At 49.1% G+C, this 19713-nt stretch overlaps 1 protein-coding gene across 4 annotated transcripts in view; it reads left to right on the forward strand.

Moving 5' to 3' along the window:
* The window catches only part of Camkk2 (calcium/calmodulin dependent protein kinase kinase 2), a 55540-nt gene that overhangs the window by 25192 nt on the left and 10635 nt on the right, over positions 1–19713 (forward strand). For all 4 annotated transcript variants that reach the window (XM_075979729.1, XM_075979738.1, XM_075979720.1 and 1 more), the window contains 9 exons: positions 163–296; positions 3625–3661; positions 7711–7732; positions 7869–7957; positions 10008–10207; positions 10866–10919; positions 13300–13373; positions 13471–13558; positions 14840–14968. In XM_075979729.1, the coding sequence (XP_075835844.1) occupies positions 163–296; positions 3625–3661; positions 7711–7732; positions 7869–7957; positions 10008–10207; positions 10866–10919; positions 13300–13373; positions 13471–13558; positions 14840–14968 (827 nt within the window). The remainder of the gene's footprint in view (positions 1–162; positions 297–3624; positions 3662–7710; positions 7733–7868; positions 7958–10007; positions 10208–10865; positions 10920–13299; positions 13374–13470; positions 13559–14839; positions 14969–19713) is intronic.

The raw sequence follows: 19713 nt of genomic DNA on the forward strand, positions 1-19713 counted from the left end.
GGCAGTGAATAGGAGGAGGGTGCCTCCCGCCTCCCTGATTTCCAGTAGTGGGGGAGGCATGAAGAAAAGGCTGCTCCCAACTCCCAGAAGTCCTTTACCCTTTGTCCCATTAGCAGCTCCCCTCCGCAGAAGGCCTCTGCCCTAACCCTGTGCTTCCTGCAGGTCGCCCCCCACCCCGAGGGACTCGCCCAGCTCCAGGGGGCTGCATCCAGCCCAGGGGCCCCATCGAGCAGGTGTACCAGGAGATCGCCATCCTCAAGAAGCTGGACCACCCCAACGTAGTGAAGCTGGTGGAGGTGAGGAGGGAGGCTGATGGTCTAGCCCCGGCTTTGTTAATATCTAAATACCTGTTTGCTAAGATCTCAAGGCTGAGGACCTTGTGGCCTCACATACCCTCACACTATTGCTTCATGTTACTGTCACTCCCCAAGACTACCTATCACTACCATTTTACAGATGGTTGAGGCTGAGAGTTCCAAGGCTTGCCCTTTACCTGCTTCTTTGTCTTTGAGGTTGTCAGTTTTTCTTCTACACACAGGTAGTTGGAATACGGAAGTAGTTGTGCATACAAACAGGTGAAGTCCCCCGTGAGATGGCTCAGTTGGCCTAGTCTCATGACCTGAGTTGGATCCCCAGAACCCACATGAAGAGCTAACTCCACAAAGTAGTCCTCTGAATTCCACACACATGACAGCAACAGCAACAACAATAATAATTTAAAGCAAAACAATAGTTTTGAGTGTAGTGGTGCACACTTTTAATCCCAGCACTCAAGAAGGCAGAGGAGTCAGATCTCTGTGAGTTCGAGGCGGATCTAGTAGATACAATGAATTCCAGGCTAGCCAGGGCTACATAGCAAGACCCTGTCTCAAAAACAAACAAAATGGTAAGAAATCATGATTGTGCTCCAGGAAAACCTTATCTATAAACACTGGAGGAGCTGGACTCGCACTGTGTTAGACAGCCTTTGCTTCAGCCTAGTAGGTCTCATGGTTTGGTTTTTGATTTGGTTTTGTTTTTGGTTTTGTTTTGTATTTTTTTGCTCAGGATGGCTTGATACACTTTAAATCCGAGGAAACTTTGTGTTAGCTACAGTCATTGTAACGGATACCTAGAGAAAACAACTTCATAGGAGGAAAGGTTGATTTTGGCTGAAGGCTGTTTTCTGTTCACGTTTGCTGGTTTCGTTGCGTTGAGCCTGTGAGGGGCATACTGCATTTGCCTTCAGCAGACCTCAGAGTGCTGCTGCTGTTCACGTTGTTCACATTCATCCATATGCATCCCATTAAAATATAAACCAGGGCTGGGCATGGTGGTGCACACCTGGATTCGCAATGCTTGCAGTGGAGGCAAGAAAATCCAACATTCAAGGTCAGCCCGGGTTACAGTCAGTCGTGTCTCAAAACAAACAAAACCCCCAAACAAAAATGTAAATTGACAAAATTTTATTCATGGAAAAACAATAATCTTATTATATGTGATAAATAGTAATTTTTTATTTGTTTATTTTTGTTTTTCAAGCATGGTTTCTTTGTGTAGTCCTGGCTGTACTAGAACTCATTCTGTAGACCAGGCTGGCCTCAAACTCAGAAATCCCCCTGCCTCTACCTCACAGGTGTGTGCCACCACTGCCCAACAAGAGTAATGTATTTTTTTTTTTTATGAATAGTAACTACTTGTTTGTATGTTTGCATGTGTGTATAATGTAGGTGAGGGTACATGTGTGTACATGCTTGTGGAGAACAGAAGTCAGTCTTGGATGTCTATCGTCAGGAAGTGCTATCCCCCTTGTTTATTTGAGGCAGGGTCTCTCTCTGGCCTAGAGTTCACCTACTAGGCTAGGCTGTTGGGCCAGCAAGCCCCAGATGTCTGCCTGTTTCTGTCTCTTCAGCACTGGAATTATAAGCATGTGCCACTGGGCTTCACTTTTTAAAAAAAGATTTACTGTTTTAGTTTTAATTAATTCTGTATATGTGATAGGGTATGTGCGTGTACTTGCTGATGCCAGAGGTGTCACATTCCCTGGAACTGGGATTAGAGGTGGTTATGAGCTGTATGATATAGTGCTGGGAGCAGAACCCTGTCTTCTGCAAGAGCAGTAGGTGCTCCTAACCCCTAAAGAGCCATCTCTTTGCCCTGGGACTTTCTTACATAGGCTCTGGCGCTGGACTGAAGTCCTTGTGCTTGTAAAGCAGTGGCTTTACTGAATGAGTTGTCTGTTCTCTGAAGCAAACAACCAAAACAAAACAAATGTAAAAGGATGGATTTTATACTCTTGCTGCTGCTGCTGGTTGCTGCTGCTGTTGTTATTGTTTTTCTTTTTCGTTAATGTTTGGCTTACTAAAGGTATCTGGATTCTCTGTCTGCTTTGGCCTTCGTCCACTGTGATACTATTTTGTACTGAATACAGGTAGAGAAAGAGCGGGAAAGGCCAGTGTTGTCTTAGTAAGAATAATTTTCTTCTGATAGCCCCCCTGGAGGTGATTGGGGGATCCCCAGGAGATCCAGATCTGAGTTCCTTCTCACTGACCTGATAAAGGTCAGTGTTGGCTGTCTGAATGGGGCATGAAAGACTTTGTGGAGACAGTGGTCTTTGAAGTGGCCCTAGCTATTTCCTGCTCAGCAAAGACAACAGAAAAGGACGTTACAAGGAAAGGACCATCAGAGCCTCAGTATTTGGGGAACATAGCCTTGCCTTCGGGGTATGAGGGATACTATTGCCAATCCTTGCCTGGAGTTCATGGCTACAGAACTCTAGGTGGACCCTCAGTCTAACTCCCTTGAGATGGATTGCTCGGCTGTGCCTGCAGTCTTGTGTCTTGGGTGGCTGGGGAAGGTGGGTGATGTGAAGAGATAGGAGTCCTACTCTAGACAGGGGTCTTGCTCATGCCTCTCTCCAAAAGAGAGAGAGTAGCCGCCAGCTGTTGCCCTCTTTCCTGATGCCACGCTGTGATCCTGATCTCACTTCTCCAGTGCTGGAGTTGGCCATCTTAGCAGAGCCCCGGGGTGCATGGTCTGCAGGTACCCCTGAGTCCTAATGGGATCTTTTTTTCCCTACACCGTGCATCCAGTCTTCCCACCCAGTTCAGCAAGACTATGTAGCCATTCTGTTTGTTTATCTATCCGGTGTTTCTTGGGTACCTACTTTGTGCCCAGCACATATGAGACATCACCAAGACAATCAAGGTGGACAAGCTTGGGATCTGCCCATCAGACAGAGACAGGAGCAGGCATGGAGACGTGTCCTGCTAAGGTGGGGAGGTGTGGGTTCACTTCGTGGAGGGGCTGCTTGAGTTCAGTTAGGGTTTAACTTTTTCCCCCGAAGCCAGGACATGTTTCCTAGGAGATGAACTGGACTGCCATCCAGGTGTGGGACATTTCTGGGGAGGATTTACTTCTCCTTGCTGTTCTTCAGGATGTTCCAGACTATGAGGACTGGCCTGGCCTTGAGGACAGGGGGACTTGGGTATCATACTCTGGGAATTTCTGTCTTCCCCCTTGACTAGGAAGAAGGATGGGAAGTGCACCCTCCCGTGGACACACACCATCACACACTTCTACTTCCTCTTGCTCATATCTGTTCTTTTTCTCCTTGCTCCTGACATTGGGCGGCTGTGCCATCAGGTCCTGGATGACCCCAACGAGGACCATCTGTACATGGGTAAGGGCTTTCCTCCATCCATTCTGGGGTAGCTGCATTTGCCAAGGCCCTGGTGTCCCCTCCTCATAGCTTCGCCCTGGAGTCAAGGACAGGTTCTTCTTTCCTGGTCCAGCTAGGCCCCACAGGAGCCCACACACCCGGTTTAAAGCAGGGTGTGGGAGGTAATTCTTGCTGGGACTTTAACGTCTAGATCACCTAGGTTTTCATTTGCAGCTCTTTCTTGAGCAGCTACTGCATATTCAGAACTGTTCCAGGCCTGAGGATAGTGTGATAAAGAAGAGACCTTTATGCCTGATAATCCCAGACAGGAAAGAGTGTTGATAAATAAACTAGAACTTTATATGTTTTAAGAGTAATTAGGGTGATTCAGAGAAAGTGGAAACCACTTCCTACAGGATAACCTGAATGTCAAGGATTTGGCCATGTTACACTGGGGCAGGGCATAGAGGAAGAGGGAAGAGCAGGTGGGAACGCCCCAAGGCATTAAGAATTTAAAAATGGGGGTGCTCATAAGTAGGGAGAAGAGTCAGGGGTAAGATGATGAGTTTGGGAAGCCATGGTGAGGCAATCCAAGATCTGGGTCCTACTCACAGACTAAGCTCAGGTGTGTCTTCAGAGATGTCATTTACAAATGGTGAGGACATCAGGAATGATGGTACATCTGGGAGGCAGAGACAGGAGGACCAACCTGTGGTTTCCAGGCCAGCTGTCAGAGGCTGTGTAGTGAGACCTTGTCTCAAAAACCAAGGAAAAAAATTATAAACTTGAGTCAATTAAGCCGGGCGGTGGTGGTTTACACCTTTAATCCCAGCACTTGGGAGGCAGAGGCAGGTGGATCTCAGTGAGTTTGAGGCCAACTCGGTCTACAGAGTTAGTTCCAGGACAGCCAGGACTGTTACACAGAGAAACCTTGTCTCGAAAAACAAAAAGAAACTGAGTCAACTTAAAAACACGAGTGAGTATATCTCATGGTAGTCTGTTTACCTCGAGTGTGCAAGGTCTGGATTCTGCATTCAGTGTCTGACCTCTCCATTTCCCGTGCCTGCATATGTGCGTGCGCGCATGTGTGTGTGCGTGTGTGTGTGTTAGGGTATGGAAATATGAAAAATAAACATGGCAGTGGTGGCGCATACCTTTAATCCCAGCACTCGGGAAACAGAGGCAGGAGGATCTCTGTGAGTTCAAGACCAGCCTAGTCTATAGAACTAGTTCCAGGACAGGTTTCAAAGCTACAGAGAAACCCTGTCTTGAAAAAACAACAACAAAAATCTCTAAAAAAAACGTTCAATAAACACTAATTTACATGGTCTGTAGAGGGAGCCAAATTGAATACATGGCAAGCAAGCAAGTGAAATCTAAATTTAATCAGAAAACTTGAAAAATTATTTGAGCCTAGGATGGTACTCCTACAGTAATTTTCTCACTCTGAATTCCAAAAGCCGGTGCCGGAGCAGGTTGTTCATTTAACAAATGCTACCGTATCCACGTCCCTTTTAGGTTTCTCAGGAAACATCTCAAAACATTCTCAGAGCAGTCACCTAAGTGCAGTGCAAAGGCGGTGAAGGTAACAACACTACACAAAAGGAAAATGAGAATAATAGACCGTTCATGGAGAAAGAAACCAGAGCTCTGAGTTGGTAAAATAGGATGGGAGTCCATACACTTTCCAGCCACAGCCAAGAGTGCTGAGGACAGAGGGTGAGCAGTGTAGGCCAGGGGCTCAAAGGGTAGAAAACATCTATATTTCTAGAAGTTAAAACAGGTGCTAGAGACGTGATTCAGTCAGAGGACTCAAGTTTGTCCTCAGCACCCACATCTAGTGGCTCACAAGTGCCTGTAAACTCCAATCTCAGGTGATCTGATGCCTTATGGCCTCCACAGGCTCCTACAGTGCACATAAACTCAGGCAGGCACGCTTATAGACGATGTCTTAGTGTTCTGTTGCTGTGAAGAGACACCATGACCGTGGCAACAGTTAATTGGGAAATGTTTAATTGGGGCTGGTTTACAGTTCAGAGGTGAAGTCCATTGTCACATGGTGGGAAGCATGGCAGTGGGAAGGCAGACATGGTGCTGGAGAGGTAGCTGAGAGTTCAACATCTGGATCAGCAGGCAGCAGGAAGATAGTGAGACACTGGGCCTGGCTTGAGCATCTGACACCTCAAAACCCACCGCTAGTGACACATTTCCTTCAACAAAGCTACCTCAAATAGTGCTACTCTCTGTGGAGCTGTGGGGGCCATTTTCCTTCAGAATACAGCAGACAACACTTGGGAGGCAGAGGCAGCCACATTTCTGAGTTTGAGGCCATCCTGGTCAACATAGTGAGTTCTAAGCCAGCTAGGGCTGTATAGTAAAACCCTATCATAAAACAAATGGAGAAACCCAGAAAAAAAGCTTGAACTGTTATTATAGAGATCTGAGTTTGGTTCTTAGCACCCATGATGGGGGGTTCACAATGCTTATAACTCTAGAGCCAGGGAACTATGATGCCTCTGGCCTTCAAGGGCACCTGCACACATGTACACAGACCCCACACACATACCCGTAATTAAAAATAATAAAAATTAGCAGAAGCTGCAGCTCAGAACACTTGTGTGGCGTGTATATGGCCAGGGTTCAGTTCCTAATCACAAAAAACAACAGAAGCTTCTGCCCACCACTCAACCCCAAGAGTGGCTGAACTGTCAGTGTCCGAAATAGAGACCTGTTTCAATAGGCCAGCGTCCTCCATAGCTGGTGGCTTGTGCTCGGGTGGGAGGAAACAAGGTAGAGGAGTTTGTGAAGTTGCAAGGTAAGACATAAATAACCAAAGCAAGAAAGGCCAGCACTTGTAACCACAGCCCAAGGCAAGAGCAGATCTGCCAGGGTCCTGGGGGAATATGGAGGTTGTATTAGTCAGGTTTCTCTAAGGAACAGAGCCTATAGAGTAGAGATATATCAACAGTAGATTTATCATGTCAATAGCTTTCATACTGGAGAGAGCCTGTGAGGCTGGGTTCCTCAGCAGTACCAGTCTGGCACTGGCAGTCTGGAGGATTCCTGTAGGTCAGCTGGTCTTCAGTCTGTGTTGGAAGCCTGAACAAGCTGGTTCTAATATCAGCATGGGAATCAGCAGTGGCAGCAGCAGGGAGATGAACTCACCATCGAGACTACAAGCCAGGCGAGCAAACAAGTGAAGCTCTCCTTCCTCTGTGTCCTGGTACTAAAAAGTGCTGCGTACATTTAGGTTGAGTCTTCCAACATCAGTTAAAGCAGCCAACACAGTGTTCCCCGAGTCACGCCACAAGCTGTTGACAGCCTCCAAGTGAGTCTAAGCTGTGTCAAGTTGATGAAGCTAACCCACCACACAAACAGAACATCAGTCCTCTCCTGGGTACAAGTGGAAAGATGAGAAGACAGCCTAGGATCCAGCCTTACTTCCTTTCCCCCTGGTTTTATTTTCCTTCCTGCATCCTTGGCTCTGTGTGTGTGCATGCATGCGTGTGTGTGTGTGCATGCATGTGTGTGCATGCATGCGTGTGTGTGTGCATGCATGTGTGGTCATTGCACCCTTGGCTCTGTATTGTGTGTGTGTGTATGAATACATGCATGTATGGTCTTTCATTGCTGGTGGTGAAACCTAGGGCCTAGTGTATGCTATATCCCTGGCTCCCCCCTCCCCCATTTTACTTTTTGAAATAGGAGCTCACTGAGTTGGCTAGGCTAGTTTTGAACTTGCTCTGTAGTCCAGACTGGCTTTGAATTTGTTATTCCCTCTGCCTTAGCCTCCTGTATAGTTGGGATTACAGGCCTCTACCACCAGATACAGCTTTCCAAGTTCAGGTGTGGGGTCCTATGGCTCTCAGGAGGTCCTTTGTCCCCCTGCAGTCCTAGCATCACAGAGCAGCTTTAGTTCAGTGGACTGTGTATGTGTCTCCTCAGACCTCCCAGGATTCACTTCTGTGCTTAGAATGTCTAGAGGAGGCTGGAGGTGGGGTAGATGAGGAGGAGGGAGGCGGATTTTCGGTGTCCCAATGTGACAGTTTTACCTCTTTCTCTTCCCACAGTGTTTGAATTGGTCAACCAAGGGTGAGTATCCATCTCCCAGGTGAAATGCCAGGCTTCCCCTGCAAGCTGAGTGAGGGGAGCCGGGCTCTGAGGGAGAGTGTGGGCCAGGGCTAGCTGGATCTGGTGCACACTGTTTACACATGTGTCTACCTTACAGGCCTGTGATGGAAGTGCCCACTCTCAAGCCACTGTCTGAAGACCAGGCCCGGTTCTACTTCCAGGATCTGATCAAAGGCATTGAGTACTGTAAGCCGTGCCTGTGGGGAACCACTCACCTCTGGGTAGTTAGCGTCCCAGTTAGTGGGTGGAAAATGGAAAGTACTTCGTTTCCCTGCTGGGAACACAGGACTGTGAGCTGCAGTGGTCCCCAACACAGTCCTGGGAAATTGTGTGAGCTGCAGAGGTCCCCCACACGGTCCTGGGAGATTGTGTGAGCTGCATAGGTCCCCCACACGGTCCCGGGAGATTGTGTGAGCTGCATAGGTCCCCCACACGGTCCTGGGAGATTGTGTGAGCTGCAGAGGTCCCCCACACAGTCCTGGGAGATTGTGTGATCTGCAGAGGTCCCCCACACAGTCCTGGGAGATTGTGTGAGCTGCAGAGGTCCCCCACACGGTCCTGGGAGATTGTGTGAGCTGCAGAGGTCTCTCACACGGTCCTGGGAGATTGTGTGAGCTGCAGAGGTCTCCCACACGGTCCCGGGAGATTGTGTGAGCTGCATAGGTCCCCCACACGGTCCTGGGAGATTGTGTGAGCTGTGGAGGTCTCCCACACGGTCCTGGGAGATTGTGTGAGCTGCATAGGTCCCCCACACGGTACCGGGAGATTGTGTGAGCTGCATAGGTTTCCCACACGGTCCCGGGAGATTGTGTGAGCTGCAGAGGTCTCCCACACGGTCCTGGGAATGGCGGACTGTGCCTTGGGAATGGAAGCCCTTCTCCCTGCTGCAGAGAAGATGAAGACCAGTGGCATAGTGAGATTTTGTAGACATGGACATATATGTACTGATTCATGTGGAGGCCAGAGGGCCTCAGTGTCTTCCCTCTGGAGCTTTCCACCTTGTCTTAACTTTTTTATTTATTTTTATGATGAGAACAGCCCTTTTTATTTTATTAATTTATTTTATTAATATATTGTGATAGCCGGGCAGTGGTGGCGCACGCCTTTAATCCCAGCACTCAGGAGGCAGAGGCAGGAGGATCTCTGTGAGTTCGAGACCAGCCTGGTCTACAAGAGCTAGTTCTAGGACAGGCTCCAAAGCCACAGAGAAACCCTGTTTCGAAAAACAAAAAAAACAAAAAAAAATATTGTGATAGACTACAGAGATAGAAAGACAAAAATGTGTGTGTATATATACACATTAATTTATATATATATTAACTTTTTATTTTTTATTTTATTATTTTGGAGACAGAGTCTTTCGTTGGCTTGGACCTCACCAGGTAGGCCAGGCTGGCTGGCCATAGACCTGGGATCCACTCACCTCTGCTTCCCCACACCACCATACTCAACTCTTTTTTTTTTTCTTCCTAATTGGTACTGGGGACCAAACTCAGACCCTCTCGCCTGTGGCCCTTTACTGCCCGAGCCTTCTCCCCAGCCCATCAGTGAGCTTTAAAACTCCAGCACTTTCTATGCAGACCGGGTACAGTGAGGGCTCCGTTTGCATCATCTTCCCAGTCCAGCAGTCTGGGGTGGGGATCCTCTTTCCTCCCGGCACCCTGGTTTCCTCATCCATGAAATAAAGTGATTCACCAGGGTTGGGATCAGCCTGTGGCCATCAGTAGTTCTGAGTTGGCTATTGTGACTTTTACCCCTGCCTGCCATGGGCAATGGTTGTGACAGTTAATCGGGATAAATGAGAAGTATTAAACACAGAATGAAGCCCTGAGCTATTACTCTTTTACACCACCAAGTTCATCATTAGCCCAGAATAGGATTGTGTCCCCAGTTCTGCTTTGTGGTTCATACTTCCGATGAGCCTGCTCTGGCTTAGTTGACTTGCTGACCATGATGAATGTTAGCCATTGGTAAATGAAACTGTGTTTGACTCTCACAAGTGTCAGTGTGCCTGTCTGGAAGTCAGAGACTCAACAAAAACTGTTTATAGGCCATGAGAGGTGGTTAAAATTTGCCATAGACAGTTGGTGTTTCGAGAATGCATAAACATCCTTAAATTCGCTTTCCCCTTATGTCTCAGAGCATGCATGGGCAGGGGATCTGGGGCTTGGAAGATGAGGCATCAGAGTGACCAAGTGGAGATTCTCATGGGGTTTTCCTGCTCCCTCTCTTCCAGTACACTACCAGAAAATCATCCACCGTGACATCAAACCTTCCAACCTCCTGGTGGGAGAGGATGGGCACATCAAGATAGCTGACTTCGGTGTGAGCAATGAGTTCAAGGGCAGCGATGCCTTGCTGTCCAACACCGTGGGCACACCTGCCTTCATGGCACCTGAGTCGCTCTCAGAGACCCGCAAGATCTTCTCTGGGAAGGTAGGGCTGTCTCTGCTGAGTTCTGCCTGTCTCAGGGTTCTTTGGTTCTAAGTAGCAAAAATCCGACAGAGCTGTACAGAAAGCAAGCCCACTGGGCATGTAGCTGATGAGTATCGTCAGCCAGTTAGAGGACTCAAGCAAGGATTGGTATCTCCCCATCTTTGTCTCTGTTCTGCTGAGCTGGTTTTTCCCTGTGGGTCTGTCATGCACTAGTATCTGCAGGCAACTTTTCATAAGGTAGTCAACTTAAGTAGCTAGACTGTCCTCTCGGAATAGCCACTGCAAAGAACCTGTGACCAACCGCTTTGGCTGGGGCGTTGTGATTTCATTGGTCATGCCAGTGTGTCATGTCCCAACCAAAAAGGCTAGGATTAAGAGTTTGCTCCACCCCAAGAGTGTGGATTAAGAAAAGGTAGTTTAGCCTTTATTCCCAGACCTCTAGAGGCAAAGGTAGATCTCTGTGTGTTTGAGGCCAGCCTGGTCTACAAAGCAAGTTCTAGGACAGCCAGAGTAGTTATACAGAGAAACCCTGTCTTGAAAAACAAAGAGACAAACAAACCAAAAGGAGAAAAGGTGGTTCCAAGGAGGTTGGAGACTTGGTTATTGGACCTGCAAAAGCAGATGTTGAGTATCACACTGATCTCTCGTTTCCTTTCAGGCCCTGGATGTTTGGGCCATGGGTGTGACTCTGTACTGCTTTGTCTTTGGCCAGGTAAGAGGGTGGCGTGTTCTGTCGTAGGACTGCTGTGGGTGACTGGTTCTTACGTGCAGATGGTATTTCCACAGCTGAACGAATAGCTTAAACAGATCCTTTGTAACATGCATATCGCTGACGATAGTCTCATCTATACAGAAATGTTTGAATGGAATAGATCAGCAGAGACTGTGTGGAGATTCTAGATAGTTGATGAGTTTAGGGCACAGACAACAAATATTCCACCTCTCTCCATTCCCGAGCCTGAGACAGACAGACATCACTAGTCAATCATTGTGTTCCTTGAAGCTCCTTAGTACTGTGTTCTTTTCATCGGAGTGTTCCTAGCCACTGTTGCTGGGGGTAGAATGGGAATGGGAATCAGTTCAAAGGTAATTATTGACTTAGGGAATGGTATTTTGTCTTCTTGTTATGGTTCTTTTTTCTACTGTCCCAACATTATTCATGTTCAGAGGCACCTCTTTTCCTCTTTTTTTCTTGTGTGTCCCCCACCCACCCAGACAGAGTTTCTCTGTGTAGCTCCTCTGACTGTCATGGAACTCAGCTCTGTAGACCAGACTGGCCTTGAACTCACAGAGATCTACCTGCCTCTGCCTCCAAGTGCTGGAATTAAAGGAGTGCACCATTATACCTGGCAAGGCACCTCTTTCAACTGTAAAGTCTCTGAGCAATAAAAACCTGGCTCCTTCCCTTTTTGAGCTTGTGTTCCTGTGGAGGAAAGTTTAGGAATCTTGTTTCAAAACTAGCCATAGACAGAGGCAGGTGGATCCCTGAATTCAAGGCCAGCCTGGTCTACATAGTGAGTTCCAGGACAGCTAGGGCTACACAGAGCAACCCTGTCTCGAGGGAAAAAAATCTTGTTCTATGTAGAAACAAAGGAGGATTTTTTTTTTGTTGTTGTTGTTTGTTTGTTTTGTTTTTAAACTATTTTCCTGGAGTATTTATTTTAAAAAATTCTTTTTGGAGCTAGTGAGATGGCCTAGCAGTTAAGTCACTCTCTGCTCTTGCAGAAAGTACCCAGGATCAGTTCCCAGTGCCCACTTGGCTGCTCACAAAGGGCTGAAATCCCAGCTCCAGGGAATCTCACTCCCCCTACTGGTCTCCAAGAGCACTGCATGCAAACAGCACATACTGTACTTACATGCACACACATACACACACACATTTATAAATATGTATTTAAAAGAAAAAGTTTTTTTTTAAAGATTTATTTATTCATTATGTATACAAATTCTGCCTTGATGTATGCCCGCATGCCAGAGGAGGGCGCCAGATCTCAACACAGATGGTTGTGAGCCACCATGTGGTTGCTGGGAATTGAACTCAGGTCCTCTGGAAGAGCAGCCAGTGCTCTTAACCTCTGAGCCATCTCTCCAGTCCCCAGAAAAAAGTCTTTTGACTTCAGTCTTTCAAACAATTTTTAGTTCAGTATAAAGTTGAGAGAATTCTACTGTGAAAAGTCAAACCCTGCCACCTGGAATCTACCATTGTATTACAGTGTCCTATCAATTTATCAACATGCCTGCCCCTAGCTAGCAATCAAACCTTGTATAGAATACTAAGCACTATTTGTACCACTGAGCTGCACCTCCAGTTCAATACTTACATTTTACAACCCCTGAGAAGATAGAACCAATTTCAATTTTCATTAGTTCAGCAGGTCTTTATTGTGCCAAGGACTTCCTGAGAAAGAGCCCACCAGGAAGCCCTGAGCTGGTGTTGAGGCCCCAGTGGAAAGGAGTTACCAGCAAATGACTGTAATGTCAGGGTTAGGTGCCCCGCTGGGGCATGGTGGTTGGCAAGAATGAGGTAGATCTGCTGTAGGAAGCCTGGCGAGGCTGCACATAGGTAGCTTTGGTCAGGTGTGACTGGGGAGAGCAGGCCATGATGTTGTTGATGTTGAGGTCATGAATGAGTGACTGCGGGTCCTGAGCCAGACTAAACTCTCACAGTCTCTGTCTCTCTGTCTCTGTCTCTCTCTGTCTCTCTCTCTCTCTCTCACACACACACACACACACACACACACACACACACACACGTGCACTCACGCACACCCAGACGCCCGTACACCCGTACTTGTCTTAGCTTCCTTACTGGTCTCTGAGTAGGAGGGTGGGGAAGAGTGTTTGCTTTTGTGTCAGTAGGAAATAAAGCAGGTCAGTGGTACAGTTGGGAAGGGCTGGAGACAAGCTTGGCGTTCCCGTTCCTTCATAGATTTGGGGGTAGAGTGAAGGGCAGTGGTTCCTGCTTCCTCTGTAGCCTGGGCCACTGCTGTTCATTTCTCTGTCATGGTCCCTGAGGGGTGGCACAGCACAGATGGCCTCTGAAGGGTGCAGGTGGCAGCCGCTGACCGCCATCCTCCCTGGCCTCTCCACAGTGCCCGTTCATGGATGAGCGGATCATGTGTTTGCACAGTAAGATCAAGAGCCAGGCCCTGGAGTTTCCAGACCAGTGAGTAGAGCCTGTCTGTTCATCACCTGCTTCTAATTCCTTAGCGGTCAGGTCCCGAGTTTTTTGTGACCTATCCATGATGTGTCTCCACCCCCAGGCCTGATATAGCTGAAGACTTGAAAGATCTGATCACCCGAATGCTGGACAAGAACCCAGAGTCCAGGATTGTGGTGCCCGAGATCAAGGTACGTGACTGCTGCTGGCTAAGAAGGCTTGAACTTGAGGCCCGTGGCCTGTGCTTGGAAATGTTTGGCTCAGTCCTATCCACAGCACCATACCCTGCTGGCATCTCTGCCTTCCCATGTCCTGGAGCCTCTGGGCTACTGGGTGCCGCTGGAAGCAGGGGCGAGTGTTGATGGTTGTGGGCGCTGTGGGAGCTGTGACCATCAGCGGGGCTGCCTGCGCTTGCTCCCATTGGCTTGCGCTGATGGTGTCCACCCTCGAAGAGTGATCCAAAGCCTCTGTGTGCTCCACGTTCTGGCTGCTGAACCTCAAGTCCTTTCTTTGGCCCCATCAAAGGTGTGGGCCGGTCCCTTTGAGAAACTGCCGAGAGGGTGGGAGGAAGCTAGTGGGCAGTTCAACCTCTGCCTGCTGAATACTGCCCTAGTAGAAAGTCTTTTCAGCAGAGGCCTTGTCCGCCACTTCGCATTCCCCTGCCAGTGCCCAGTACACACTTCTGGCCCTTAAAACAATAAATCCCAACATGGGCTAGGTATATCACTCAATGAATAGAATGATTGACTGGCGTGCATGAAGCCCCAGGTTCTATTTCCGGTACTGTATAAATTGGATGTGGTAGTGCATGCCTAGAATCACAGCATGTGGGTGTGGGTGGGCCAGGATCAGAGGTTTAAGGTCATCCTGTAGAGGCCAGCTTGAGATGTGGCCATGTTGAAAGAAGGAAGGAAGGAAAAACAGACAGACATTTCAAGATATGGTCCAGGATTTTTGAGGCGCTTGGCTCACTTGAACTGAAAGTGTGTCTCTAAGAGGGTCTAAAAGTCACAGATAAGGACTTGGACCCCAGAGAGGGGACTTGGGTGCTCTTCGGAGTGTGCCATTCCATCAGCCCCCTCCATAACTCCTTGTTTCCTCTTCTGTGGATGGGAAAATGCACAGAATACAGCCTCTTCGTTCAGGAAGAGTTGGTGGGGACCATTGGCTGCCCTGGGGCAGCCGGGCAAGGCTATGGCCAGGTTCTGGTTGCTCCTGCCATGACAAGGAACCAGACGGAGACCCGCCCCTGCACATACACAGCTCTGCAGCCCTCCCACTCTGTCTCCACCTTTTCTCCTTTCCTCGCTTCTCACTTGCCTACCCTCCCTGCCGGGATCACTGGCTCTACCGCATGCCTGACCCCGGCCCTAGCTTCTCCTTCCTGCATGCCCTCCTTGGCACTGCTCGCTGGCAGGGCCTTATGGGAACCAGTGGCGCCTGTCCCTCACCCCTCCTGTCATTCGTTGAAGCTGCACCCTTGGGTCACGAGGCACGGGGCCGAACCATTGCCATCGGAGGACGAGAACTGCACACTGGTCGAAGTGACCGAAGAGGAGGTCGAGAATTCAGTCAAACACATTCCCAGCCTGGCGACTGTGGTAAGGCGGGAAGGCCCACTGACCAAGAGCAGGAACTGAGAGCACCTGAAGCAGGGCTAGAGAGGACAGGGCTGGACACACGCCAGATGCCTGGGAAGCAAGCAGATGTGGGATCTGAGGATCAGGATCCTGTTGGAGTTACTCCTGACTCATAGCCACTCATTGGGCCAGGTAGCCCTGGGGCTCCCAGATTTCTGTAGAGGTGGGCAGCCCCCGCCCCCAGGCATCGTATAACTCTTCTGGAATTTGTGCTTTCAGAGCATGTTAGGGAAGAGGAGCCAGGAAGGTGAGGACAAACGAACCAGAGTAAGCAATGGGCCTGGAGCCTCGGAGTTCGAGGCAGGGTTCTCAGCTGGTGCGGGACACATCTGCCGTGTGGGTAGTTCTCACACTGCAGAAAGTTCTTCCCGATCTTGTGATACAGGGTTTCACAAGGGAGACACTGGGCTCCTTTTTGTGATCTTGAATCTGGGTCCTAGCTCTGGGAGAAGGAAGTCGTCTTCAAGCCTCAGTTTAGAGACTGTAGGAGCCACCTCATTGCCAGCCCCCCAGGAGGGTGTCTGACTCCAGGAGGGAGGTGGGAGGCCCAGGGGTTCAGGCTCCAAGCATCCACAGCCTTCTCAGAAGCCCAGGTTCTGTTTGGCCAGGCCCAGACCCAGCAGACAAGCAGCCCCGGTCTCAAGGGTCCTTTTGGGAGTCTGGGAGTTGGCCCTGCTCTCTTTGCTTGCCTGCTCTCTCTCGCTTACTCCACGCTGTCTCTTGCCTTCTTTAGAACTTGAGCTCTGGGGTCGGGCACCCATTCATGTCTCCTCTTTTCCCACCCGGGGCTCTGCATGACCTCCACTCACAGACTCACTCACCCACCCACTCCCCTCTCCTAGTTTACCCTTCACCCACGCACCCTGTCCTGTGCCTGTGGTGGGAAAGGAAGCTGGGCCCGACTCTGCCGTTGTGTGTGGTTCTGTCCCCCTGATCACTCTGGAGGGAGATCACCTGGCCCGGGGATCTGGAGTAGGTCACTGTCACTGGTTCCTTAGGGAGGGGGACAGCTATGAGCACAACACACATGTTCTCTGTCTTCAGTGGGAGGCAGATGGTCATGCCAAGAAGTACATGTCTGTTGTAATAGACAGACTGAACGAGGGGCAGATCCTGTGATGGCTCAAATGGGGCTGGAGAGAGAGCTCGGTGATTAGAGTACCTGCTCTTCTTCCAGAGGATCCAGGTTTGAGTCCCAGTACTCAGAGCTTACAGCTGTCTGCAGCTTCAGTTCCCAGGGGATCTGAAACCTCTTGGCCTCTGTGGGTACCAGGCATGCAAGTGGTGCACAGATATACATGTAGGCAAAACAATCACGTAATATAAAAATTGGAAAAAAGAAATGGGTGAACACAGAATGGCAGGGTGTAACCTGCTGAGAGGGCGCACAGGGAGTGAGAGGCAGTATCAAACAAGAGACTCCCAGAAAGCCCACACTGCTGAAGGATGAAGGTAGAGGTTTAAATCTCCACCCCAGCAGCACAGAAAGAGAGGTAGCAGGTGCTGGGATGTGTCCGTGTTGGGAGAGATGCGGTCTGTCCCTGTCATTACTGAGTGCCTGTCACATGCCAGTCTTGAGATGAGCTGGTACCAGTTCTCAGGGCTCCAACCTTCTGAGAAAGATGGACCCAGAGAGCAACCTTCCTGTGCGATCAGAGGCCAGTGCTGGGTGCAGAAGGGGAGGCTGACAGAAAACGCAGCCAGGGCACAACACCTACCAAAGCCCAGAGGAAGGGGCCTGTCAGTCACTGTAAGCCTCTCTGGTTGTGACTTCTATTCTCCATTGGCTTTCCTTGCCTTTAACCATTCCAGAGTGAGCCCGTCATTGGCATTTGGGACATTGACAGTACCGTCCTCAGTACCCTGCTGTGAGAAGTTCTCATCACACCAGAAGAAACCCCCTATTCCTCATGTCGTTCCCCCTCTCCCCTGAAGATGGTCTGCTTTTTGCCTCTGTTGATCTGTGCTGGACATTAGGTGTCTGTGGAATCCTGCACTGTGTGGCCTTTTGTGTCTGGCTTCTTTTACTAGTGTCAGGTGTCCAAGGCTCACCCCTGTGGTAGCTGTATGGGCGCTTCATTCCTGAGTACTCAGCTACACTGATGTGCTGCAGGTTTTACATTTTCCAACTGATGGACATTTGAATATTTCTACCTTTTTATTTTTCCCTTACATTTGAAGATTTTTTTTACATTTTGTGTAATTGTGTGTGCATGGGTGACTGAATATGGATGTACATTCATGCAGACATGGAGGCCAGACGAGGGCATCAGATCCCTCGGAGCTGGAGTTAGAGGCAAGCCCAGCAACCTGAGTGCAGATCCCCAGAACCAATGTAAAATGTCAGACTAATCTCAGCACATCCTGACAAGAAGACGTGAGGCAGACAAGAGAATCTTCTGGAAGCTCCCTTGCAAACTAGCCCAGCATACACAGCAGTGAACAGCTAGAGGGACCCCCTCCCCCCCCCCACACAAGGTGGAAGGCAAGGCCCAACAGCAGGGATTGTCTTCTACCTCCACACATGTGCACCCCACATCTACACACCACACATGTGCACCTACATCTACACACCACACATGTGCACCTACATCTACACACCACACATGTGCACCTACATCTACACACCACACATGTGCACCTACATCTACACACCACACATGTGCACCTACATCTACACACCACACATGTGCACCTACATCTACACACCACACATGTGCACCTACACCTACACACCACACATGTGCACCCTACACCTACACACCACACATGTGCACCCTACACCTACACACCACACATGTGCATCTACACACCACACATGTGCACCTACATCTACACACCACACATGTGCACCTACATCTACACACCACACATGTGCACCTACACACCACACATGTGCACCTACACCTACACACCACACATGTGCACCTACACCTACACACCACACATGTGCACCCTACACCTACACACCACACATGTGCACCTACACCTACACACACCACACATGTGCACCTATGTCTACACACCACACATGTGCACCTACATCTACACACCACACATGTGCACCTACATCTACACACCACACATGTGCACCTACATCTACACACCACACATGTGCACCTACATCTACACACCACACATGTGCACCTACATCTACACACCACACATGTGCACCTACATCTACACACCACACATGTGCACCTACATCTACACACCACACATGTGCACCTACATCTACACACACCACACATGTGCACCTACATCTACACACCACACATGTGCACCTACACCTACACACCACACATGTGCACCTACATCTACACACCACACATGTGCACCTACATCTACACACCACACATGTGCACCTACACACCACACATGTGCACCTACATCTACACACACCACACATGTGCACCTACATCTACACACCACACATGTGCACCTACATCTACACACCACACGTGCACCTACATCTACACACCACACATGTGCACCTACATCTACACACCACACGTGCACCTACATCTACACACCACACATGTGTACCCTACATCTACACACCACACATGTGCACCTACATCTACACACCACACATGTGCACCTACATCTACACACCACACATGTGCACCTACATCTACACACCACACATGTGTACCCTACATCTACACACCACACATGTGCACCTACATCTACACACCACACATGTGTACCCTACATCTACACACCACACATGTGCACCTACATCTACACACCACACATGTGCACCTACATCTACACACCACACATGTGCACCTACATCTACACACCACACATGTGCACCTACACCTACACACCACACATGTGCACCTACATCTACACACCACACATGTGCACCTACATCTACACACACCACACATGTGCACCTACACCTACATCTACACACCACACATGTGCACCTACATCTACACACCACACATGTGCACCTACATCTACACACCACACATGTGCACCTACATCTACACACCACACATGTGCACCTACATCTACACACCACACATGTGCACCTACATCTACACACCACACATGTGCACCTACATCTACACACCACACATGTGCACCTACATCTACACACCACACATGTGCACCTACATCTACACACACCACACATGTGCACCTACATCTACACACCACACATGTGCACCTACATCTACACACCACACATGTGCACCTACATCTACACACCACACATGTGCACCTACATCTACACACACCACACATGTGCACCTACATCTACACACCACACATGTGCACCTACATCTACACACCACACATGTGCACCTACATCTACACACCACACATGTGCACCTACATCTACACACACCACACATGTGCACCTACATCTACACACCACACATGTGCACCTACATCTACACACACCACACATGTGCACCTACATCTACACACCACACATGTGCACCTACATCTACACACCACACATGTGCACCTACATCTACACACCACACATGTGCACCTACATCTACACACCACACATGTGCACCTACATCTACACACACCACACATGTGCACCATCTACACACCACACATGTGCACCTACATCTACACACACCACACATGTGCACCATCTACACACCACACATGTGCACCTACATCTACACACACCACACATGTGCACCTACATCTACACACCACACATGTGCACCTACACA

Source organism: Microtus pennsylvanicus, chromosome 1, assembly GCF_037038515.1.
Source record: "Microtus pennsylvanicus isolate mMicPen1 chromosome 1, mMicPen1.hap1, whole genome shotgun sequence".
In the NCBI taxonomy this organism is placed as follows: Eukaryota; Metazoa; Chordata; class Mammalia; order Rodentia; family Cricetidae; genus Microtus; species Microtus pennsylvanicus.